Genomic DNA, 24,000 nt, shown 5'->3' with positions numbered 1-24,000 from the left:
ATTTGAACACCCGGAACATTCTTGCCCAGTGTTACTCCCCTCGCTGCTGAATAAAAGAGCCTCCACAGTCCTCTCAGAAAGACAAAAAAATAATTATCACGACAGAACTGGTGAAAATATAATCAACGTAATCCCGTCTTTGAGAGCAGTCATCTGATTACCATTGTGTGGAAGCACAAAAAAAGTTGGTGTGCTAGAGGCATCCTTTCATGGACTGCACCAAGAGGCTTATGAAACCACATGACAAGGATTCACATAACATAACGCCCCAGCATAATAGACTCTATAAAAATCAGTCATATCAGCGTTAAACTGCCTCTTCTCAGCAGGGGTTGGGGCAGGGCTGAAGATGGACGATACCTTTCACATAGCCCCTGATTGCACACCGAAATCATTGGAATCTCAATGGCTGATTAATCACTAGAACCTCCTGCCTTGATGAGTCAGCCCCGCACTGTTTTTCAGACCGCCCCAGACGTTCCAAATCACAAGGCTCTTCACTCCACTTCACAACAGACAGGTCAAATACATTGTAAATATTTCACCGTCCACAAAGCCCTATTGAGAATGAAAACGATTCATTTACCATCACAATGCTAAATTATGTCTTTGGGTGGCTAGTGCTACTGCGTCATGACAGACCCTGTGTCTGGTTGAAAAGCAATCACCGTGATGCATTCACTGGAATGCTCGGGGGCAAGGACCTACTACAGGCCATTTGGAAGCAAATCTGAATTGGGTCATTAAACTTTAACATTGCATTATGACAAGTTTTATGATGAGAGCAGAACAATTGAAGAAGAAACTTCTTTTGATATGACCCTGATCCATCCGTTCACAATTTTTTGTTCTCCAAAGTATAGTTTATGTGTCATGCCTCATTATGTGCAGTTAAATCTGGCTGAGTAAGACCATAGCTGATCAAAAGAACACAGAAGAACACAGCGAGGGACCTTGAGATAAGCTTGTGTGTGTGTGTGTGTGTGTGTGTGTGTGTGTGTGTGTGTGCGCACGTGTGTGTGTGCGTGCGTGCGGGTGTTGCATTGGGAGCAATTTGGGGTTCAGTGTCTTGCCCAAGGACACTTTGACATGCGGCCGGGGCTCGAACTGCCGATCTGCCAACCTTGCGATCATTAGACGCCGGCTCTACCCCCTGCACCACAGCCCCCCCAGTGTGTGTGTGTGTGTGTGTGTGTGTGTGTGTGTGGGTGTATATGTGTGCATGTGTGCGCACGTGTGTGTGTGTGCGTGCGTGCTTACGCGCGTGTGTGCGTGTGGGTGTATGTGTGTGTGTGCGCATGTACAGTACTGTATGTGTCCACAGAATGTATCTTTTCTGGAGTCACCAGAACAGGTGTGTGGGATTGACCAAGGGATCCTCTCACCTTTCATCACTGTCTCGGAACAGGGAGACCCCTGAGGGTCTGGCAGGGTTAGCTCATTAGCTCTGGAACACACACTCTAAGGGCCGTGTTTATTAAGCTTTACCACCAGGACAAAGCTTGTAGCATCCTACCTCAAAAGGGTATCTAATGTCAATGGTAAAATAGCAATGATGGGACAAAAGGTTGAGATTATGTAATAAAACACAATGGTAAAGGGTAAAACAGACAGTTTCAGTCATAAAACCGGAACTAACAAGCAACCCTTTTCAAATGGCCAATTATATGAACGGCAGCCATATCTGGTGCCCCATTAGAAATTGTTGAATGTTCAAGAGTAAGTCCCCCTTGAGACAACATTGTCAGGGTGTATCATGTTTGAAATGAGACAGGATAGGATCTGCAATCATGACAGAGAGGCCTCGCAAGTACTCCTTTGGAACGTGTGTCACCTTTAAAACCACAGTAATAATTCCACGCCGAAAACCATAGCCATATTTTCTGTAAGTGGCCCCTGATGCAAAGTCCAATCACTCTCCAGTGAGTGAACATTAGGAAAACTTCTGCCCGCTATTGAAGATCTTTGAATGAGCGGAATCGAAAGACATGAAAATGATTTTCAATGACAGGCTGCTTCAGGTAATCATTCTTAAAGAAAAAATACCGAGCTCTTGGAAGTTCAGGGGGAGAACAGCCAGCCTTCAATATTGAAATACAATCCACATATCTCAAGGGTGTGCTCACAACCATTACTTCTCAGGTGCTGGAACGTAAATATAGGAGAGATCTACTGCAGGAGGCCGAGAAGTAGGCTGATTCATGCTCTCTTAAAAAGTTTCATTTCGCTGCTGACAACCTTTCCTGGGGACCGGTAAGGAGCCATAAAGGCCAGGATTAAAAGTCAGCCAGACTCACTTTGATTGAAGAAACGCTTTATCTTACAGCCTATATTTCAGATTGTATTTACCAACTTTTTTTTTTTTTTACATGAAAATGTTGTGGTGACAAGTTGTACTTGTCTTGTTGTGAAGAAACTCTCCCTGACATCGAGCATTTCAATGAATCCACAGAAGTAAAATATCTGGGAATGTAGGCTATGTTATGTACCGGTATTAGCACTTATTGTATAATTGTGAGGTAAACATAGAGCTTAAATAGAACAGCAGACAGTAATATGAAGCCTGGCCAGTGTGGAGGTGTCTATACCTGAGTGGTAAGCAGCGGTAGGGAGAGAGGCGTCCTACCCTACCCATGCAGAGGGTAGACGGTTCCCCTGGTGATAATGAGTGCTGATAGACTGTGACAGAGCAGGGCCCTGCAATATCAGCTGCTGGTACTGGCAATCAATTTGAGACAGCGGCGGGCCGGTGCCGCGGTGTCCATCTTCATAATTTGATTTGTTATCCCGTCTGACAGTTGCTACAGCAATCATTGCAGAGATCGCGATCACCCCCCCCCCACACACACACAAAAACACACTGCTCATAAGGCTATCTCGTATTTCCACGGTAAACGTGATGACTACAAATTCCAACTTAATTGCCCCCTGCTCCCTTTCCCTGGTTCCTGCGAGCCGTTAACCGCCACCTTCCACCGCCATGTTCCAACACACACCTCCCGCCCCCCTAAATTGTTTGGACATCCCATAATTTTGTAATTCGCCCCTGACTACAGCTGTTCCCGTTGTAGAGAGCCTACCGCGCCCCAGTTAATCATAGATTACTTTATCTGGGCCATTCCAAATCCTCATGTGTAATGCAGTGCTACCTCAGCAGCAAGTAATCACAGCATCCTTCTCTTCCCCTCGTTCTCTCTCTCTGTCTCTCTCTCTCTCTCTCTCTCTCTCTCTCTCTCTCTCTCTCTCTCTCTCTCTCTCTCTCTCTCTCTCTCTCTCTCTCTCTCTCTCTCTCTCTCTCTCTCTCTCTCTCTCTCTCTCTCTCTCTCTCTCTCTCTCTCTCTCTCTATGCATACCCCCCTCATCAAACATTCATGGGGCAAACTCTTCCAGAAATATAATATCAAAGTAATGATAACCCCATGGTTTAACTGGTATAGGGATCCCATCGCTCATAATAAGGCTAACTGTGCCTCGGCGTATTTAATACTGTGTCACTCTCTCACCATTAGGTGACAGGAGATGTGTTCGGAGCTACAGCTGGGCCCCGCCTTAGAGCACAGTCTTTATCTTCTAGTGAAGAGATAACACATCGCTACTGTAGAGGGACAGGTGTTAGTCATGGCAGAGAGGGTGTGATGAGCGTGAGAGAGAGAGAGAGAGAGAGGAGAGAGAGATTGTGAGAAATTGTGAGAGAGTGTGAGGGGGGGGGTAAGAGAGAGAGAGAGAGAGAGAGAGAGAGAGATTGTGTGAGAGAGGAGATTGTGAGAAATTGTGAGAGTGTGAGGAGGGGTGAAAGAGAGAGAGAGAGGGGGGGGGATAGAGGGGGGGTGAGAGAGAGAGATTGTGTGAGAGAGAGAGAATGAGAGAGAGAGAGAGACCGAGATTGAGAGAGAGAGAGAGATTGTGTGAGAGAGAGAAGAGAGAGAAAGAGAAAGAGAGAGAGACCGAGATTGAGAGAGAGAGAGAGAGAGAGAGAGAGAGAGAGAGAGGATGAGAAAGGAAAACGAGGTAGCTGTAGAAAGAGGAGTCAGACATACTGTAGCTGAAGTTCGGAGCAGCGGGAGCAGCTGTTGACTAACTCTACAGTGAGAATAGCCTCATTCAGAACCCTGGCACTCAAGGCTTCAGTGAGAACCGCATTTGGCTGGTGCCTTCCATTAGGGCCATGATCAATGATGCTTTTAAATAGGGCTTCTAGTCAGAAGGCTGTGAATAGATTAGAATAGTGAAAGCAACAAAGCAACGCCGTAGTATATGCTCTTTAATTCAAAGAAATGTCTCTTTCCTTTCCTATTTCAAATAAGGTTTCAATCATTATGCTGTTTAGTACAGGCCATAGCCTTACAAAACCCCACTACGATTTTAAATGCAAAATGTAGAACGTGGAGCAAAAAAAGCATTCCCCAAGTTTTTCTTGGGTGGGGGGGGCGGGTGAATGTGACCCATGTTGGGCATAGTAGCCTGGAGCAGGGAACATTAGTTAAAATGTCAAACACAGTACCGATCCAGCCATCACAACCAGCAGAGCATACTTAAGCACAGGACGAAAATAGCAGCCAAATTATTCTGAAGGAGATGTAGGTCAATATTGAAGTTTCTCTCTCAGGTGTGGTGGAGTGAGGAAGGAGAGGAGGGGGGGGGGGTAGTTTTGGCTCTGAGAACAAGCCCAGCATATTGCTCATGCCTGCATGGAGCCCTGCTTCTCTTAGCCCATGAGGATTGGGCATATAGCAGGCTATCACAATTGACATGATTGATCGCCAAGGGTTGAATACAAACTACAGGCAACACTGGGCTATGGGTTGACAACACTGTTGTTTTGTTTGTTTTTCAATGGAAGAAAGGAGGACAAAGGCTGATTACTGTAGCTGCAATCATCAAATCACAACACCTCTGCTATCTAAAGACAAAGTAACATACTCTGAGCAGAGCAGTGAAATGCTTGATCTGCACAGAGCCTCAACAATACCACACAATATACAACATAGAGCAAACTCACATAGAATAAACCATAACTCACTAAATGCTAAAATGCACCCTAACTAAATTGCACATTATAAATACAAATACAATACTGGTTATTATAACCAGCATACAAAAGTAGCAATTAAAAATATAAAGTAGGTGGTAATACTATGCAGTGCAAAATACAGCAAGTACAATAATATCTGTCTGAATGATCCAGCAGAGGCTGTTTTACCCAGACCAAAATGTTCATCTCCTAAAGTTTTGTTGTTCTAACACATTTAAAGCTTACTGGTTATCGTATGAATATAAACTATTATAATTCAGTCTTCTTTATGTACTGTAAGATCACAGTTCTAAGACAATAAGAAAGAGAGAGGGTTGCTGGTGTGTTTGTGCGTGTGTGTGTGTGTGTGTGTGTGTGTACATATGTGTGTGTGTACATATGTGTGTGTGTGTGTGTGTGTGTGTGTGGGTGTGTGTGTGTGTGTGTGTATATGTGTGTGTGTGTGTGTGTGTGTGTGTGTGTGTGTGTGTGTGTGTGAGAGTCAGTGTTTAACAGGATAGCTGACCGTTCATTGGTCTAACGGCCGTGGGGTAGAAGGTGCCACAGAACCTTTTCGTCCTCTGGGACCGTCTTGCTAGATTGGAGGAGGGTGAGCGGTCCTTCTCTGGGGTGGGCTGGGGTCTTTAATACATTTTGTTGGATTTCCTCCTTCATTCCTCCACCTGTTGGTGTAGATGTCTTTAAGGGCCGTGAGTGTGGCTTCAGTGATGGATTGGGGAGGTCTTCACAGCCCTCTGTAGAGTCTTACAGTCCTGAGTGGTGTAATTGCCATACCAGGCGGTGATACAGACAGACAGGATGCTCTCAGTGGTGCACCTATAGACACTGGTGAGGATCTTAGGGGCCATTCAAAATGTCCTCAGCTGTGTGAGGAAGAAGAGATGCTGGCGCACACCTTCTTGATAACTGTGTTAATGTGTAGGGAACAGTGCAGTTTGTCTGTGATGTTGTCCTCTGAGGAACTTGAAACTATACTGACCCTCTCCACCTCAGCTCCAGACTGTGGGGGGTTTCATATGTTGCTGTTTTCGACTTGCTGATATTATGTTATTCTTTTTTTAAATGTCCTTTTTGTTATACCTTGGGTTTTGTACATACTCCCCCATGAGACTACTGATTCCACTTAAGATGACCTGTGTTGTCTAGCTTAGCGACAGTACACTATTTCATGCGAGAGACTTCCTTCTGAGGGAGAGGATATTTAAAATAGTTTGGCAGTGGAGGCATTTTTGCTCTCAGTCATCATAATGACAATTGCCTGCTCTTTAAAACGTCCCTTATCCAAGCCTCTCAGTATTACAGCTTTAGTCAGCAATCCCGGGGCGGAGAGCAATTTCCATTTAATCTATCTACGTAGATGAAGCCGAAGCGTTGTGTTCACGGACAATAACACGCAGACAAAGAGGGATTTGACTATGCAAGAATACCCTGGGCTTGACAGACCGGTGTATACAGACCCAGCACACAAACACACACAAACAAAACAAGGCACATCAATTTTGTGCATTCATCATCCTTCGTTCATTATAGCTTGTAAGGATTCGTAACACATCTAAGCTAGTCGTATTCAGGGGTTAAAGAGGGACAGAGCCTGCCTCAGCTTAGAATAAGAGACTAGTAGCGTGCCGTTTATTCCACATTCTTAGTACACAAACATCCCAATTGGACCTGTTTGTAATATAGGCCATAACACCACTGAGACTCTTAGCACAGATATCTTAGCATCACTATTATTAGCCTAGAGACCAATTAGCATAGGCTACGCTAAGCAGGTGTGGGCTGTTGTATGGGGGAGCAAGTGAAGAGCTTCTGAAGTGACCGACCGTAGCCTCAAAGGGAACAGTTCCAATAGAAAAGGGATGAAAGGCTTCCTGTCTGATGATGCAGCTCGAACCCTTGACTATTCTAATTAACATTCGCTGACCACTTCATTATCATATGAACACAATGTGAATTAAGTGTTGTTCAGAGACACCTGGGTCAGACAGAACCTTGTTTTTTTTTTTTTTTTGCATGTTGCAGGTGTTAGCTTATTGTGAGTTGGAGGACACTTTGTGCAGGAGAGTTCTTTTTTGGAATAATCAGAGCGACCTTAAAGATATTAATCCTCGTGATCATGCAGTGCTTCATATATTCTCTGGAGGATTAATCCTAAAGAACGACTCAATGATGTGGTGGGCCGCTTCACGGATAGACTAAGCTGGCATAGCCCAGCAATGTGTCTTTCCTCTCACAACCAAGCATCCATGCTGGAAATAACTCCAAATTCGTCCAGAAGCCTCTCATTTGGGGCTGCAAATCTAATTATCCACCATGGAATAAACACGTGTGGAAGAAGGCAAAGAAAATAGAACTATACAGAGGCCTCTTAGATGTCAAAGGAGGCAGAGAAATGGAGTTTGTCATATTGTTTTTGTCTCATTTCCACCTAAAGAACACACTCTCTTGGAATAAGTGGGTGGTGATTCAGTGTCACTGTGTGTGTCTCAGCATGAAGCCATTGAGGAATGCAATTACCACTTAGGCTAAGAGACTATTCACTGGAATGAGAGTGAACAACTACTGGGCAACAATAGAGGAGAAATGAATGGGAAACATGGAGCCAGTGTTGTAGCGCAGGTCGCTGGCTAGGTAATAACTAATGCACAGTACATACCTGGTGTTGTCCAAAGGTCTTTTTTGTCAAACTAGCTAAGTGTGCTGTACTACCAAACAAACCAGACATTCTGTCTGCATGTCAGACGTTTTTCCTGACTGCTCTTTCTCGCACATAAACAGATTTTTCTGTCCAAAAACCTGTCCAAAAAGGACTTCATGTTTGCACTTGCTTTATGACTGTTGGAGTCATTATTTTCTCCATTATGGCTCATAAATGATCTTCAGAAAGTGGCGCTGCCAAGACTGGTATTGTGCTCCATTTAGCATTTCCCCGTGGTGGACCAAAAATCATTTCTCCCACGATAACTCTTAGGGAAATATTAAAGTCTGTCTCATAGAAAGTGGATCATATTGTAGGCTGTCTGCACTCTACGTTCCCTCTGCTCATTAGAAGGCAGTGCATTTTTAAAAAGCAGGGAGCGAGTCAACACTCTCCGTGCAGAGAGAGAGAGAGAGAGAGAGAGAGAGAGAGAGAGAGAGAGAGAGAGAGAGAGAGAGAGAGAGAGAGAGAGAGAGAGAGAGAGAGAGAGAGAGAGAGAGAGAGAGAGAGAGAGAGAGAGAGAGAGAGAGAGAGAGAGAGAGGGAGTCGTCTGCTGTGCCATTTCACATAAGTGTACTCAGCAGGACAGGTACCAAAGTGTCACCCCTGTACTCAGACAGAAGGAAACTGTCACCTCTGTACTATTAAAAGACATCTCCTGAGACAGAGAGGAGACGGAGAGAGCGAGAGAGGGGGAGGGAGCGGGGGAGCAAACATACTCATCTCCCAACAAACAGAAACAAACATCTCTCCTTTACAGACACAAATGGGAGCTGCCAGATCTTTCCCTCCTTTCTCAGTGTCACTTCTTTAATGTCACATTAAAACTATTTTGTGTCAGCGTAGGCTGGCGGAGGGAGGAATCGGAGGACGGTCGGGCTCGACGTAATGCATTGAAAGGAATAAGTATTGGTATCAAACACACCATTGCATTACATTGAGCATGTCCTCCGATTTTTTTCCCCTACGCTGATGCAAAATTGTTTTAATGTGACTTTAAAGAAGTGACACTGAGAAAGGAGGGAAAGATCTGGAAGTTTCCATTCGTGTCTGTAAAGGAGAGATGTTTGCTTCTGTTTGCTTCCCCCCCCCAACCTTCCCCTCGATATCTACCTCCACCAGCGTCCACTACGACAGTAACATAAATGTGTGTTATCAAAATACAGTTTTGCAACTTTGCGACAAACCAAAATGTAATTGTCTAATCAATGTAGTAGGTAGGGCCTACATGGAATTTCAATTCTACATTTGTATTCCATAAAGGGGTGATGTTTCTCTTGTATTCACTGTAAAAAAAACGTTGTACCACTTTGAGTGCAGTGAAGATGAAGCACAATCAAACAGACATAGTTTGCGGTGGCTATCTTGTGCCTGCTTATTTGGACGGCTAACTGCTTTCTGGCTGCCTGATTAAAGCTAACGGTGGGAGAATAATACGATTACATCTTATTAGATGGTGATTCTGAGATAAAAGCCTACTGCATCCTGCTAAAATACTTTTTCTTGTTCTATAATTTGATATTCTGCTCCTCTCAAATCCATGTAATTAGCTGTCTACTCGGAATGTCATCCCGATTGGGCCTTCTTCTAATCACTACACCACGGGTACTACCTATATGTCACATACACGTCAATGCACCTTAAGTGTGTTTCTTAAATATGTGATTAACATACACACACGCACGCTCGCTCGCACGCACACACACAGACACACACACACACACACACACACACACACACACACACATACACACACACACACACACACACACACACACACACACACACACACACACACAGACAAAGACAGAGACAGAGAGAGTTGAGGAGTAGATGTAAGCCCAGAGGCCTGGACTAATGATTAATGATGGAGAAACCAGAGGAGGATAAAGAAGCAGCGTTAATGGAGCTATGATAGATTCCTTCAGGGATGCGGTTTTATAGGTGAACCTCAAGTGTGTCCGCAGAACATAATGATACCTCGGAGAATCATAAAATCAGATTCTCCGAGTACCTCTATGAAATACAGTATGCCATTCATACAGCGACAGCCGTGGTTACAGTAAGTACAGCAAGAAGTAATTAACATCATCTTCACATTGTCTACATGAATTATCCCTGTTCACTTACAGTACTTAGGGTTAGGGTTAGGGTTAGGAGTGTAAAGTCTATGGTGAGGAAATAAATCAAAAAGTGGGCCAATGCTCCAGTGCAATTCTGGGACAATTCTGGGACTAGAATATACTAGAATATCCCTCCTCCAAGTAACCTAGATTTGACCACAACAACTGGTGCAGAGCTCCCACTTCCCCATCGGCCTCCTCCTCCCCAACCGTTCCCGTTCACAGCGGTTTGGGAGATACCGTGTAATATTCACACAGAGCTTAGTCTAACTCTGGCTTAGTCACCGGCTCCCTCGAATCCCCTGAAGGTCAACGCCATTAGCCAATGACACAGTCATCAGTAGGAACTAGCGCCGCACTGGCTCTGCAATCATCTCAAATCAAATGTGGAAAAAAACAACAACAATGTCTCAAGTATTGGGAGGTTTTTGAGTTTTTTTTTCCCCGAATATGATTATTTGTGGTCTCTCCAGTCCGGTCCAAGTGACTGGTGTGTGACGTCAGGTGTCGGGGGGGTCTGGGGGAGTCTGGGGGAGGGGGGGGAATCAGGGAGATTAAATGTATGGAGTCGTCCATGCTGAGCTCTGCCCCCCTCCCCCCCCCCTCCTCCTCCCACTCCCCCCTGCGGTGGATTAGTGAACTCTGCACTTTACAAAAGCAGTTCATCAGAAAACACAGGATACACTAAGCTTCTGTGTGTGTGTGTGTGTGGAGCGCCGGGGTTGTTGTCACATGTATTTGTAAAAGGATTTCAGAGTGAGAGAGAGAGAGAGACAGGGGCAGAGGGAGAGAGAGACAGTGGGAGAGAGAGAGAGAGAGACAGAGGGAGAGGGAAAGAGAGAGACAGACAGAGGGAGGGAGGGGTAGAGGCAAGAGAAGGGGAATGTAGAGAAACGAGAGAGAGGGAGGGAGAGAGAGAGACACACACAGAGGGAAGGAGGGGTAGAGATGAGAGAGAGAGAGAAAGAGAGAGAGCGAAAGAGAGAGAGAGAGAGAAAGTGACACACACAGAGGGAAGGAGGGGTAGAGATGAGAGAGAGAGAGAGAGAGAGGTTAGAGCCCTCTGTGGCATTATGAGAGAACGGAGTGGGGGGGAGAGAGAGAGAGAGTGTATTGATACACACAATGGGGCATTGTAAGCCAGTGGCCCCTCTATGTGGCGCATTACTTAATCAATCCGGCAGTAGACATTGCTAACTGCTAATAGCAACATTTGTCCCTGTTCGGGGGTAAAAAGCTTTTTTGATAATTAAGAACAGCGGGGATCAATGATGTGAGATGTTCAAGCGAGCGAGGTCTCCGGCGAGATTTATTTATGAAAGGAGCTTTATAATAGTGAGGCATTTTTCACCGTGAAAAACGTCTGCTGCGTTGCTCCCAATCGCGAGACGTAATTCATCAGAGCCAATAAGAGCCGGCGATTCGTCTTCAGGTCTTTGTCTCATAGGAGCTGATGAAAGTAGAAACCGGACGACATGTCGCCCCGCGTGTGTGTAAATGAATGCCGTCACGACCACATCGATCATGAACGTAACCCAAACTAGACTAATGTCTTACCATACACAACGTAGAACTGGCACTGCAATCATTCATACACTATAAAGTGAGTCACCGCCTGTAGGTAGGTCTAGATAGATACCTATGTCAATTTTTCCAAACAGCAGAGGGGGGAAAAAGACCATTCAGGGGTCTGGAACACCATTCATTTCTACACCCACAGCAGCTGTCCTATGATGATGACCTGTCATTGATATCACCTAAACAACCCTTTTCTCCTCCTTCAGTCACACTTTCCGTCCCTAGAGAAAGAGTGGCTTTGTTGACAACAGCTCACTGCCCTGAAGCCCATCCACAAGTACAGTATGAGCGAGAGAGAGAGAGAAAGAAAGTGTGAGAGAGAGAGAAGAGAGAGAGAGAGAGAGAGAGAGAGAGAGAGAGAGAGAGAGAGAGAGAGAGAGAGAGAGAGAGAGGAAAGGTGGGGTAGAGATAAGAAAGGGAATGTCGAGAAATGTGAGAGAGAGAGAGAGAGAGAGAGAGAGAGAGAGAGAGAGAGAGAGAAAGAGAGAGAGAGAGAGAGTTAGTGAAAATCTCCTGATGCCCTCTATTCAGGCCATGCTGTCATCGCTAACAGAGAGAGCTCACAAGAGGGGGAGATCCTATCTTAAATGGCTGGGCCCATCTCTGACAATAGACACATTGTTTTCCCATGACTTGCCGGCGCTTTTGTGGATCGCTAGCTGTGCGTCGATGACAACAGGGTACATAGCCCGGCGACGATTACAAAGCATATTCTCAACGTACAGTCGGCTTGGTCGGTGGGGACAAACCCCCCCCCCCCCCCTTGTGAGTCAAAAACGGCCCGGGAGAGACAAAGGAAAACGGTTAGGCAAGTTCATAACCGCTGAGTGCTGGAGGGAGGGAGGGAGGGTGGAGGGAGGGGGGAGGCGGGAGGGGGGAGAGGGGGTCAACTTATCATGCAGCCAACAAGCTACTGTACAATAGAGCAGATTGACCTTCCATGTTGACGACCCCGCTGATGATGACTTCATTATCGAATGTATTGTAGATATAGTTGGTTAAAAAAGACAGAACATAAAAAGACAAAGTACATACATCTCTCTCCCTCCCTCCCTCCCTTTCCTCCATCCCTCCCTCCTTTCCTCCCTCCCTCCTTCCCTCTCCCCGTCTCTCTCGATATCTCTCCTTTCTCTATCTCTTTCGTTCTCTTTCTTTCTCTCTCTCTCTGAATAGTTATCTCTACCAATCACTCCCTCTCGCCCTCATGGGCCATAGCACCATTTACAGACAGCGCGTCAAAACATTTACATTTACAGTGATGGCAGTTGGAATGGCAGCCAGTTGACTGACTGACGCACTGGGAGATGGAAGCCTAAATGGGCCTTCCTATATGCATCCGTCTATTACACGATGCAAGGAAGTGAGAAGAATATATTCAACAGTTGACCTTTCCCATTTAGAGCAACAACCTCAGACTCAGCAGCACGGACCTGCATTGAGACTGACACACAAATTACCCCAAAGGTCATGTTATGCTTTTCAAGACCCGTTCCCTGCGATAATAATCTGCCATTTCTCACAGAAATATACACACCAATATATACTACAGCCATGCTTTACGACTGTTTCATTATTCTCTGTCTTTCTCCGTCTGTCTGTCTGTCTGTCGGTCTGTCGGTCTGTTTGTCCGTCTCTCATATGGGCTGATTCAGTCTATGAGCAGAGTAATTAAATCTGGATTAAATCTAATTGCAGATCCACACACTCTGGCAACAGATTGCTTGCTTGTTTGTTTGTGATTTGGTGCCAATGCCTCAATATTGGGTGAATGTGTGTGTCTGTGTCTGTGTGTGTGTGTGTGTGTGTGTGTGTGTGTGTGTGTGTGTGTGTGTGTATGTGTGTGTGTGTGTGTGTGCGTGCGTGCGTGCGCGAGAGAGAGAGCGAGAGAGCGAGAGAGCGAGAGAGCGAGAGAGTGAGAATAGAGGTGATGGCCTGTAGGGGTTAGGGAGAGGGTTTTGTGTGGCCAGTGAATAGTATGCCATTCTGCTTGCTGCTCAGTTGTCTACGCACTAGAGAATAAGGGAGAGGTGTGTGTGTGTGTGTGTGTGAGAGAGAGAGAGAGAGAGAGAGAGAGAGAGAGAGAGAGAGAGAGAGAGAAAGGGAGAGGGGGGAGGGGGGGGGTGAGAGAATGAAGGAAGTCAGAGATGGATGGGAGATAGCGGAAAGGGGAAAGGTGATGAGGAGAGAGAATGATAAGATGAGAAAGAAGAAAGGGGAAGTGAGACAGAGGGGAGAGGCATGAAGGGGGATGGATGGGGGAGAAGAAGGGGTGAGGTGAGAGAGAGCAGGGGAGACGAAGAAAGAGGTTCAAGAAAACAGTCTCTGAAAAATGTTTCAAAGACAGCCAGTGTGATACTCTCTGGCTGAGGGGGCTTATCTGAGTGTCAATACACAACATATAAATAACAATCCGAAATACATCTGAGGAGAGGATGAAGACTGGGGGCCAAGCCTGCTTATGCATTCAACAAGACTTCCAAAAGAAACAACACAACAAGAAAGTCTCTGAGAAGTCGGTCGGTTGAAAAACAGAAAACCCAACTGCTACCCAGGTAGAAACAGAAAGGAGAGTTCCTTGAACAACAAACCCAAGCCTATATAACAAAGAGAATGGTAATGTGCCAGCACTGGACCGTTTTGACCGTTCTTGCAGGATTCTGACGTGACCGCCCAGAGCCTCACCTTCACACATGATGAGGTCTGAAAATGAGCCAATCATATTGAGCGATGTTGATGAGGTTTCGCCGAAGCTATTGTTTGGGACGCTGAAATTCATTCCGCATCGAGGGAAAAAAACCATTCAAGTGTAGTATTCTATGATCAAAAAAAAAGAAATGTGGAAAATGGCACAACTCTGGAGACTAAGGTCAGGGTTTTGAAAAGGTCAGCCATGACGCTTTACCTTGATGTGGGAACACGTTTGGCAAAGCGTTTACTGTACAGCCGCAACAGACTTTAAAGGGAGAGAAACAACACACTGACGTACTTTAAAGGGCTCTGCACACAGCGTGCGATTTCTGTTGCGCGACAGCATTCCATTGCAACGCACACGGCGTGCGATGCGATTTTGTTGCGCCGCAAAATTCCATTTTCAACTCACACCATTGAAGTCTATGAGAAAATCATAAAAAATCGCATCCCAATGCACACAGCGTGCGATGCCATTTCTGTTGCACCTCAACATTCCATTCTCAATTGTTACGTAGTCGGACCAGGCAGGCTGATTACAATAGGCTCTACCAATATTGCTTGTATTGCTTCCACAATTTCTACAAGATACAACTGGACATATTGTGATAAAATATGTGGGTCCCCTGATTTAGGGGGTGTACCATGTTCTGTACATGTTCTGAAAGATGGCGGCCGGATGTCTCATGGCCGGATGTTGCCGCAATTGTCCTCTAGACTGCTGGGACTTGTAGTGTTTGATGGGGAAATACATGGGAGCATTTAGCACAACAACAACACTCAACAAATAAATGGATTCTCCACATGGATTCTAGCTGTGGGCTATATAAGTGTAGTGGCTGGCTGATGGTGATGTTCGTATCTAGTACAGTTCGTTCTAGAATAACGGTCACTTAACATCTCATCAACGAAAGGAGACAAACGAAAATGGGTGAGTAGCAACGTTAACGTCGATATGCTTTTAAGTAATGATAGCTAGCTTTTTTGCTAGCTAGCTAGTTAATAGTAACTTTTTTTTTTTGCTAACGTTTTATTTGTGTTTATACTCGACACTTCATTAATGTTAGAAAAAAAGGAGACAGTCAAAAATTTATGCTCCAGTCTCTCTCCCCGTTATGAGTGACTCAATTAATTTAGATAGACCAGTTGAAGTTTTCCCAATTGTCCCATTGTGATGCAATACTTTTACAACATTTTGCAAAATTTGACAGTGCGACAAAACTCGCACGCCGTGTGCTTTGTCCCATTCAAAATGAATGGAATCGAATGTTCGCCGTGCGATTACAATCGGGGCCGTGTGCGGGTAAATGCGATGCTCTCATAGACTTCCATTCAAACTTCAAAATGGAACGTTGACGTGCAACAGAAATCGCACGCTGTGTGCAGAGCCCTTAAGAGAAGAAAATATTCTAATTGCGTATATTCGGATTTACAGAATATTTTAGCTTCATTGCGATTCCCATGACAGCTAACCAATAAGACAAGAACGAGTCAAGATATATTTCCGCTATAATAAAAGACATTATGCGACATTATCTTTATCGTGTAAATGCCATGCCTGTCATTGCAAATGACTGAAATATATTCCAAAATGGGAATGCATTTTGCAATGGGAGCATCACATAGGCTCTTCAGCAGTAATTAGCATGCAATAACTGTTCAGTGCTGGTGTGGGCCACAGGGGGGACTGTCCAGGGGGGGACTGTCCAGGGGGGGCAAGGGGGGCAAGAACTAGATAAGGGGGCAGGAGCTTGCCCAGGGGGAACAAGAGGGCAGTAGCTTTGGTCCCAGACTGGCACTTCCATGTCTCTCTCTCTCTCTCTGCTCTAGCCAACGTGTGGTTGTTTTTGCCGCACACAGCTTGTTGTTCGATGTGGACCCCCCAGACCAGAGGACCCAGTGGGTGAGGAGGAGAGCAACAGCTTAGTCAGACAACAGTCATACTGGGGTCTGGGGTGTGGAGCAGGAACTGAGTCCATCACATGTTTCAACCTGAGGCTAGACACGGTCATGTCTGCTCTGCATAACATCGCCACTTCAAGAAACAACAAGCTGGAGAGTATTCAGAGACTGAGGATAGAGTGAACATATTGGTTTGGTCTGGCTCCACAAACAGCATGATAAGAGGAAGCTGGCACAGTTAATACTGTTTGTGTAACGTATCCTGCCTCCAGCACAGCCAAAACACTGTTTTAGCTTAAGTTGCAACCAATTCTCTGTATCGGAACACATCGGTATGAGCACAATATTGAGGATATACAATATAACAGTATGAGCTTTATATAATGAGATATGATTTACATGTTTTGGACATTTTTGAATGTATGTTGAAATCAATAAACGTCTGATCTCACAAAATGAGATGGTCGTGAGACTCTGAAAGCCAAACGAAAGCGTAGTCCACTTGATGCAGGTATAATGATCGAGGGAGGGAAGAAGATATCATTAGCCCAAATCACATAATCGTCAGACAGGTTTCTAGCCCAGTAATTCCGTAATGTTCTGTAATGTCTAAAAATAACCACATGTCTTTATGAATCACAGAGGAAGAAGCAGTCAGTGTGTGTGTACGACAGAGAGCGGAGCCGTCTAATCTCTGTTTAGAGTCACACTGTCATTCTTCCTTTAACTCTTTACAGTGGCTTAGCAGGCTATATACTCCCCATCTCCATCTGCCATCCAGACAGTATTTGTTTGTTTTTTATCAATCTTATTTCTCACAACTTCATGGGGGCTATGCATTCATATGGTGGATATTAAGAATGGAGGAGGTAGTATCACAATATTCCACAGCAGAAGGTAAGAATGGTATAGCCTAATGCCAAAATGCCCCCCAACTCAAAGGTATATACAGTACTTGTAGATGACTGTATGCATCACCCAAGTACAGTTGAACAAGACCATCACACCTGGGGAAAGTTATACTGTGCAATATATACAATATACAATGCAGTCCATTACTATTACCCTTCTGTCATACTGTATATCAATTATACTTGAATACACTTGAAAAAATAAATAAAAAATGAATCCTCATAATGTTCATGATAGAGTTATTTGCTTAACAGAAGGCTACAGGCAGGTGTACATTAGATTTAATTAAGACAAAGACGTTATCTGTGCTTGTTAATAGAAAACAACTTTTCACCCATTGTAATTGCAATTGAATTAATATCTACAGTAAGAACAGTTCTTATTGCCCCAAGGTAACTAACTATAGGATCTTATATTAAATTATTATTGCATAGGCTACAGTATGTGCTTATATACTAAATAAAGTAAAATTCAACCATTGAAGGAAAGTTCCTAATGTTGTTCTAGTCTGTTTCTTATCTTTAAGAGCTCACAACAGGACAGCCGCCTATGGAGCAATTAATGCCTCTTAATCCAGCTGTCCCTGATGCTTCTGCGACTGCCTACACATCATTCATGACGTTAGAATTATAAGGTTCTATCTCCATTTTTGTCAAAATTGAGTTTTTTACATACTCTGATCCATTAGGTGTTCATTAATGCCTGTGTGGTGTTATTTTTAAAATGTTGACATGTTTTAGTTAGTAATTCATAAAATACAAAGGTTCTATCTCATAAAACATAATGGAATGTAAAAACTTTGACGCTCAATATCTCTGAACTACCCTAAACGGAGATAGAACCTCATCATTCTAAGCTCACGAATTGCAGTAGCCTCTATCTATCCTCATGCAAACAGCAAGTGCACACTCACTCACCCCTAGTTTCTTACTCCGTATCCTCACGTATCCCTGCTTCACTATGTCATTGAAGTTAGAGGCCATGGTCAGCGAGCACTCTCCTCCGCTACTGCCCGGAAAAAGTCACCTCCGTCTCGGCGGCGAAGTGTCCCCGGAGTCCGTCCCACATCCAGCAGCACGAAGGACCGCTGGCAACCTGCTCCGGTGTCAGCGCTCGGGCACCGGGCTCCGGTGGCGCGCTCCATCCATCCCGGAGTCGGGAGATACCATTCTACCATTCGTCAGCTGATTTAATTCAGCCGCCTCCCGGACCACACCACCCCCTGCTCGACAGGGGCGCAGCGCGGGTAACACTGGGACCAGTCCCAGGATAGATATTCTTAAGTATTCTATTATCTACACTTAACCCATCATTTTGGGTCATTTTTTTTAATACGGTGCCTTTTCCGTCCCCAGTACTAAATGATGTTGTATTTTGTCTAAATTTTGACAAATACTAATTCCATTTGGTTTTTCATGTACAGTCAATTGTTATTTATTATGAATACAATGATATGGGCTTCTTATTTGTTGTTTTCTACATTTTAAAAGCTTTGGTTAAAGATGTAAATTTGGTTTTGCATGGGATTTGGGATGTCCCCAGTGTTGTTCATTCAACTTCAATCCAAAAAAATAACTATTAAAAACATATACATTTCCAAATATGTTATTATTATTTCATTTTCCTGATCAATATCTATTGAAATCAAATATGGTTTTTATCCTTTTTTTTAAAAAATATTTTGTTCAAAAAATTAAGGTTTTGCTTACAATATTGCTTGTCCCTGCGATCACTGTCCACCCTGTTATGCTGTGTTAATGTCCCTTTTAAAAGAAAACCATATTTCTCAATCACATCACTCTCATGAGGTGACATCACATCAGTGGAGGGGATTTCAAATGTGGTAAGCTGTGGGATTTTCTACCTCTTTTACCATCAGATTTTTATGTTTTTATCCAGTGAGTTTAATGTGGTTGACCATAACGTGTCCACCCTGTTATGCCTAAATATTGAGGAGATCAATCAAATTGAATAATTTCAAAAAAAGTATTTAGTGGAAATTAGATTCCTCATCAAGTATTCATGGTCATTCTAGGCATTATGCTAACACAGGCAGGCTAAAGGCTAACTTTAACTCAAAATGTCCACCCTGTTAGTGTCCACCCTGTTATGTGTCCACTCTGTTCTGGAGACACTCGCCCTATTCAACTACAGAGGGTATTCTAAATAAAATAAAATGTAGGTGCCTGAGCTCGACCACTATGTTTTTCAGCAAGCTAGATATGTCCTTTATATAATAGAACATTAAAATATAGATAAATCAACAATTTATTTTTCACAAGTTATGAAGTCCAAATGGCACCGTATTAAAAAAATGACCCCATTAGTGTCATGTGTAAAACAGTAACATTTATGTTCTAAAAGTTCATTTGGAAAGGGCTTATCAGAGTAGGCTTTGTGTTGCATTTATGTAGCAATTATTAATCATAATTCATCGTTTAATTTAATTTAATTCATCAACACATCATTCAAAATCAGTTGCACAGACAGATGGGTGAGTACCCTTTACAACCTACTCTGTACAGTGTGGCATTATACAATCTGTATTGTCAAATGAAATTCGTATCACTCCTGATCTCCTTGCAGCTTCAAAAACATAATGCAAAATGCTAATCAACAACATGGTGTTCTGACAAATTTGCATTAGGCTTTGTACTCTGTGATTCTGTTCTAACCTGACTGAGTATGAATATGATTTCCATACATTTCAGTTTCAGATTGCAGTTGCTTGTTGTGTTGTCGTTATTAGGCCAACCTTGAATAGATAGTCGTGGGATTGGTATCAAGATAAAATCCCATCTGAGGGATTAGAGGATCAAACAAGTTGAATGCAAACCACAGAAAGAAAAGAAGCCACAGCTTACAAACAGAACAGCTCATGTACGACTATGTAGATAGATACACACATTCCAAAAAACAACAAAAACCCCTGTACAGATTTTGATTCCCTGAGCCCAAATTACTTGGAACCCTGTAATCCTGAAGGGGAGGAGGGGGCGTGCAGCGTGCTGTGATGCTGCTTGTATGAATGTGGGATGTAACAGTGAAAACCAGGGCAGATGACTTAGGTATAATATAGTTTTATGTATACATATAAGTGTGATGAAAGGTTGGCATAATGTTGATTATTATTTAGACCCTAGGAGGAGAGGAGGCTTTATCTAACACAAGTCCCCAAAAACCAAGTGATAAAGAATACATCGAGCCTGTTTATGCCCATAAACACCATATTCCACATCACCCTATTCTCCTCTTTTCAATTTTTTGCGACTAGTTTCAAACATTTGAACATAGAAAATCATTGACAAACACAGCTGGTTTGCACACAATAGATATTTCTGTTAGAAATGGACAACGGCATTTCAACCAGTTCCATCTGGCACCGCACAATTCTCCCATTGCTGCTATTAATTTATTTATTTCTTCCAGAAATGTACACACACAAAAAAGCTATTTTCAACCCTCAATGGCAGGGGGAAAGAGGGGCTTTATTCATTGTAGCATGGATGATTGACACTTTGAGCACTGCTATTTGTCAAGTGTCAAGCTTTCAGTGTGGAGGTAAAGCACAAAGCCTGTGTTTTCTGTATTTGCCGTGTTTGCGAGGCTTAGAGAGAGAAGCTCCCCCACCAACAAACAGCTTGACTTTGATAGTCTTCATATCTCTCTAGGGGTGGCCTCAGATTTCAGACTTGTCAAAGTTATTTTGTCTTCATAAACCTCTTTGTACAACGTGCCCCAGATCTATTTCCCCTAATGTGTTATGCTCTCAAAGAAAACAATGTTGAGAGCAACACTTGTTGACTTGATCATTTTGACTAATGACGCTCTGTACTTTCTTTTGGGGGTGTTGTGTGTGAGTGTGTGTGTGTGTGTGTGTGTGCGTGCGTGTGTGTGTGTGTGTGTGTGTGTGTGTGTGTGTGTGTGTGTGTGTGTGTGTGTGTGTGTGTGTGTGTGTGTGTGTGGCGGGCTATCAGTATCATGCCGTGATATTCAGGACTACCATTTCTTCGGGATGCAGGTCTCTTTACAGAGGCTCTACATATGGCTTGGTCATACATGAACGCTTGTGTTTCAGACGTGAAAAAGAGACGCTCAAAAGCACAAAGACCTTGACCAAGGTCAAAATCAACCAACACATTTCTGCTGAGGTAGGGGAAAATAGCACACTCCTCTAATCTGGCAATTTATCAGCTATTGACCTCATAATCAGGACCATTTTTCATAGGTGTTCCACATCAGGAATCCCAGTCGCTCCATGTCCACGATGATTAATACAGCAAAAGGCAGACTCTCAAAGAAACCTGAGCATCCATTACATTGCTAAGCACTTCTGTAAAAGCCACAGAATGTGCTTATTCAGTAGACTGGTGTTTGTGGAAACACAAACCGCAAATGACTTTTAATGTATTGGTGAGATATTGAAATCGTATTAGTCCACTTCCCATGCTGTGCTATTTGGCACATGTTCAATAACACAAACAGCAAAATAATGAACACATTTGAAAAATGAGAGCTGGGGAGAGGTAGCGAGGGTGGGAGGGAGAGAGAGAGAGAGAGAGAGTCCGATGAAGGGAGAGAGAGAGAGAGAGAGAGAGAGGGAGAGAGAGAGGGATGGAGAGAGAATCTCGACGCTTAGCAGTTTGCCTTGTAAGCACTTGCACACATGGGTGGTGTGGAGGGAGGGGGGGACCGTGCAGGCAAAGTTATGGTAATGTATCCTAGTCTGAGTCTCACAGCAACAGCTTTTACAGCATCCCACATCAGCATGGATATGTTAATAGGCACAGTGGGATTTGGGATTGATTAAATGTCAATGCCTTCAGGACCAAAAAAAAAAAAAAACGCTTGGATGAAGAAATAAAGATCCCTCACTCTGGGTATAAGTGATAGCCGACGTCGGCCATTGATGCCTCGGCCCATAGAGGACACTGGGATACAGTATGTATCACATGCTTGTGGTGCAGAGGGTTGTGGCTCCCAGAGGATATCACAGTGTCATGTTTGTGATTTACTCCAGAACCGTTAAAGAGGGAATGGTTGGAGGGCTTCTCTGTCCTTTGCTGGAAGGTTATAGCTGTGAAGACAGGGGATTGGAGAGGCTGAATGGCTGTGGCTGCTGGGAGATAAGTACAGCGTGTCAGAGAAATTGCAGGATTTTAGTAGTAGTATAATAGCCAATTAATGCAGAAAGCCTACAGAGGATACATTCTGTATAAGACTATGGAGAGACTTATGATGAGGTGGTCTAGATTAAATTTAAACTGATCGTTTTGGATGATGATGATGATGATGATGAGGAGGAGGAGGAGGAGAAGGAGAAGGAGGATGATGATGATGAGGAGGAGGAGGACGATGATGATGATGATGATGATGATGAGGAGGAGGAGGAGAAGGAGGATGATGATGATGAGGAGGAGGAGGAGGAGAAGGAGAAGGAGGATGATGATGATGATGATTATGATGAGGAGGAGGAGAAGGAGGATGATGGTGATGAGGAGGAGGAGGAGGAGGATGATGATGATGATGATTATGATGAGGAGGAGGAGGAGAAGGAGAAGGAGGATGATGGTGATGATGATGAGGAGGAGGAGGAGGAGGAGGAGAAGGAGGATGATGGTGATGATGATGAGGAGGAGGAGGAGGAGGAGGAGAAGGAGGATGATGGTGATGATGATGATGAGGAGGAGGAGGAGAAGAAGGAGAAGGAGGATGATGATGATGATTATGATGAGGAGGAGGAGGAGGAGAAGGAGGATGATGGTGATGATGATGAGGAGAAGGAGGATGATGATGACGAAGATGATGATGATGATGCAGAGGAGGATGATGATGATGAGGAGGAGGAGGAGGAGGATGATGCAGAGGAGGATGATGATACAGAGGAGGAGGAGGATGATGATGAGGAGGAGTAGGAGGAGGAGGAGGAGGGGGAGGAGGAGGATGACAATGAAGAGGAAGGGCCGGTCTTGTGGGGGGAGGGTGTGTAGCTCCAGATGGAACTGTACGACCCAGGCTCAGTTTTCTAAATCGGGGTTCATTTAAGTCAGTGTGAGGCTGAACTCAGGGGCTGATCCCTGGGGGTCTGGGCTTTTCTGCTGCATTGGCATTTCTCTCAGCAGCAGGAAGGAGCTGGATATACGGTTCAACAGACACCCAGCCCCTGAGGAGGAACATAGCAATGGGAGTTCAATAAAAAAGTTTTCCTTCAAAACAACGCAACAGAAAGGACTGTGTGGGGAGGCTCATATATTTGAACCGTACATATCCTTACACCGGAAGGTTTGGCAGGAACATTTGATAGTGGCCACGGATTAATGAATATTTCATATGAATATTTCATTTTCATATTTCATTTCATTAAATATTCCTCTGCCGTTTGCTGTCCTCAGAGCACATAGAGATGGAAAGATCTTCGGTAATTGCTATGAGTGCCCTGTAGAGGGCGACATTGTCTTTCATGTCTTAGAGGCCGGTATTGGTATTAGCGGGAATGCATAACGGTATGCGGTAGACGGTGTGTGCAAACCTCACTGTGATAGTGCACTTTTGATAGTTGTGCCATTACAAATTGTGCTACTGGCTTTACCATCATGGCATAATACATTGCTAACCTTGAGTGTGGAGATACAGAGATCCACTGATGCAGCTGATGTTTATTCAGCAATAGGTCATTTGTGATTCACTTTTTTCTAATAAAAAACAACAAGATGCTTATTCCCTCTATGCAAAAGCAAACCATTGTTGGGGGGGTCTGTGTTGAATTATTCAGTCCAGGGAGTGCCTCAAAACATTTACATAACCAATATGCCAGGCCAAGATGTCAGCCTTATGAAAGTCCATATCTGAGACTACTACATCCATAATGACTAATGATCAATTTGTTAGAGTGTTCACTGATCAGATTCTCTTCTAATTATGCATCTGTTTACTCGCGTTTGTGTATGTCATACCCCATATCTCAGTTCCTTCTCAATTTAATACTAGAAGGACACCAGAGGAAGAGAGAGAGAGAGAGAGAGAGAGAGAGAGAGAGAGAGAGAGAGAGAGAGAGAGAGAGAGAGAGA

At 44.0% G+C, this 24,000-nt stretch overlaps 1 protein-coding gene across 1 annotated transcript in view; it reads right to left on the bottom strand.

Annotated features, from left to right (window-relative positions):
- dok6 (docking protein 6) overlaps positions 1 to 17,916 on the bottom strand; it is a gene marked incomplete at both ends in the record, with an annotated part of 43,028 nt that extends 25,112 nt beyond the window's left edge. The window contains one exon of the mRNA XM_080543285.1: positions 17,851 to 17,916. Within this exon, the coding sequence (XP_080399411.1) occupies positions 17,851 to 17,916 (66 nt within the window). The remainder of the gene's footprint in view (positions 1 to 17,850) is intronic.
- Positions 17,917 to 24,000: the final 6,084 nt, after the last annotated feature.

This window comes from Nansenia antarctica (assembly GCF_963989245.1).
Source record: "Nansenia antarctica genome assembly, chromosome: 12".
Taxonomy (NCBI): Eukaryota; Metazoa; Chordata; class Actinopteri; order Argentiniformes; family Microstomatidae; genus Nansenia; species Nansenia antarctica.
This window is presented reverse-complemented; position numbering and strand designations above follow the sequence as displayed.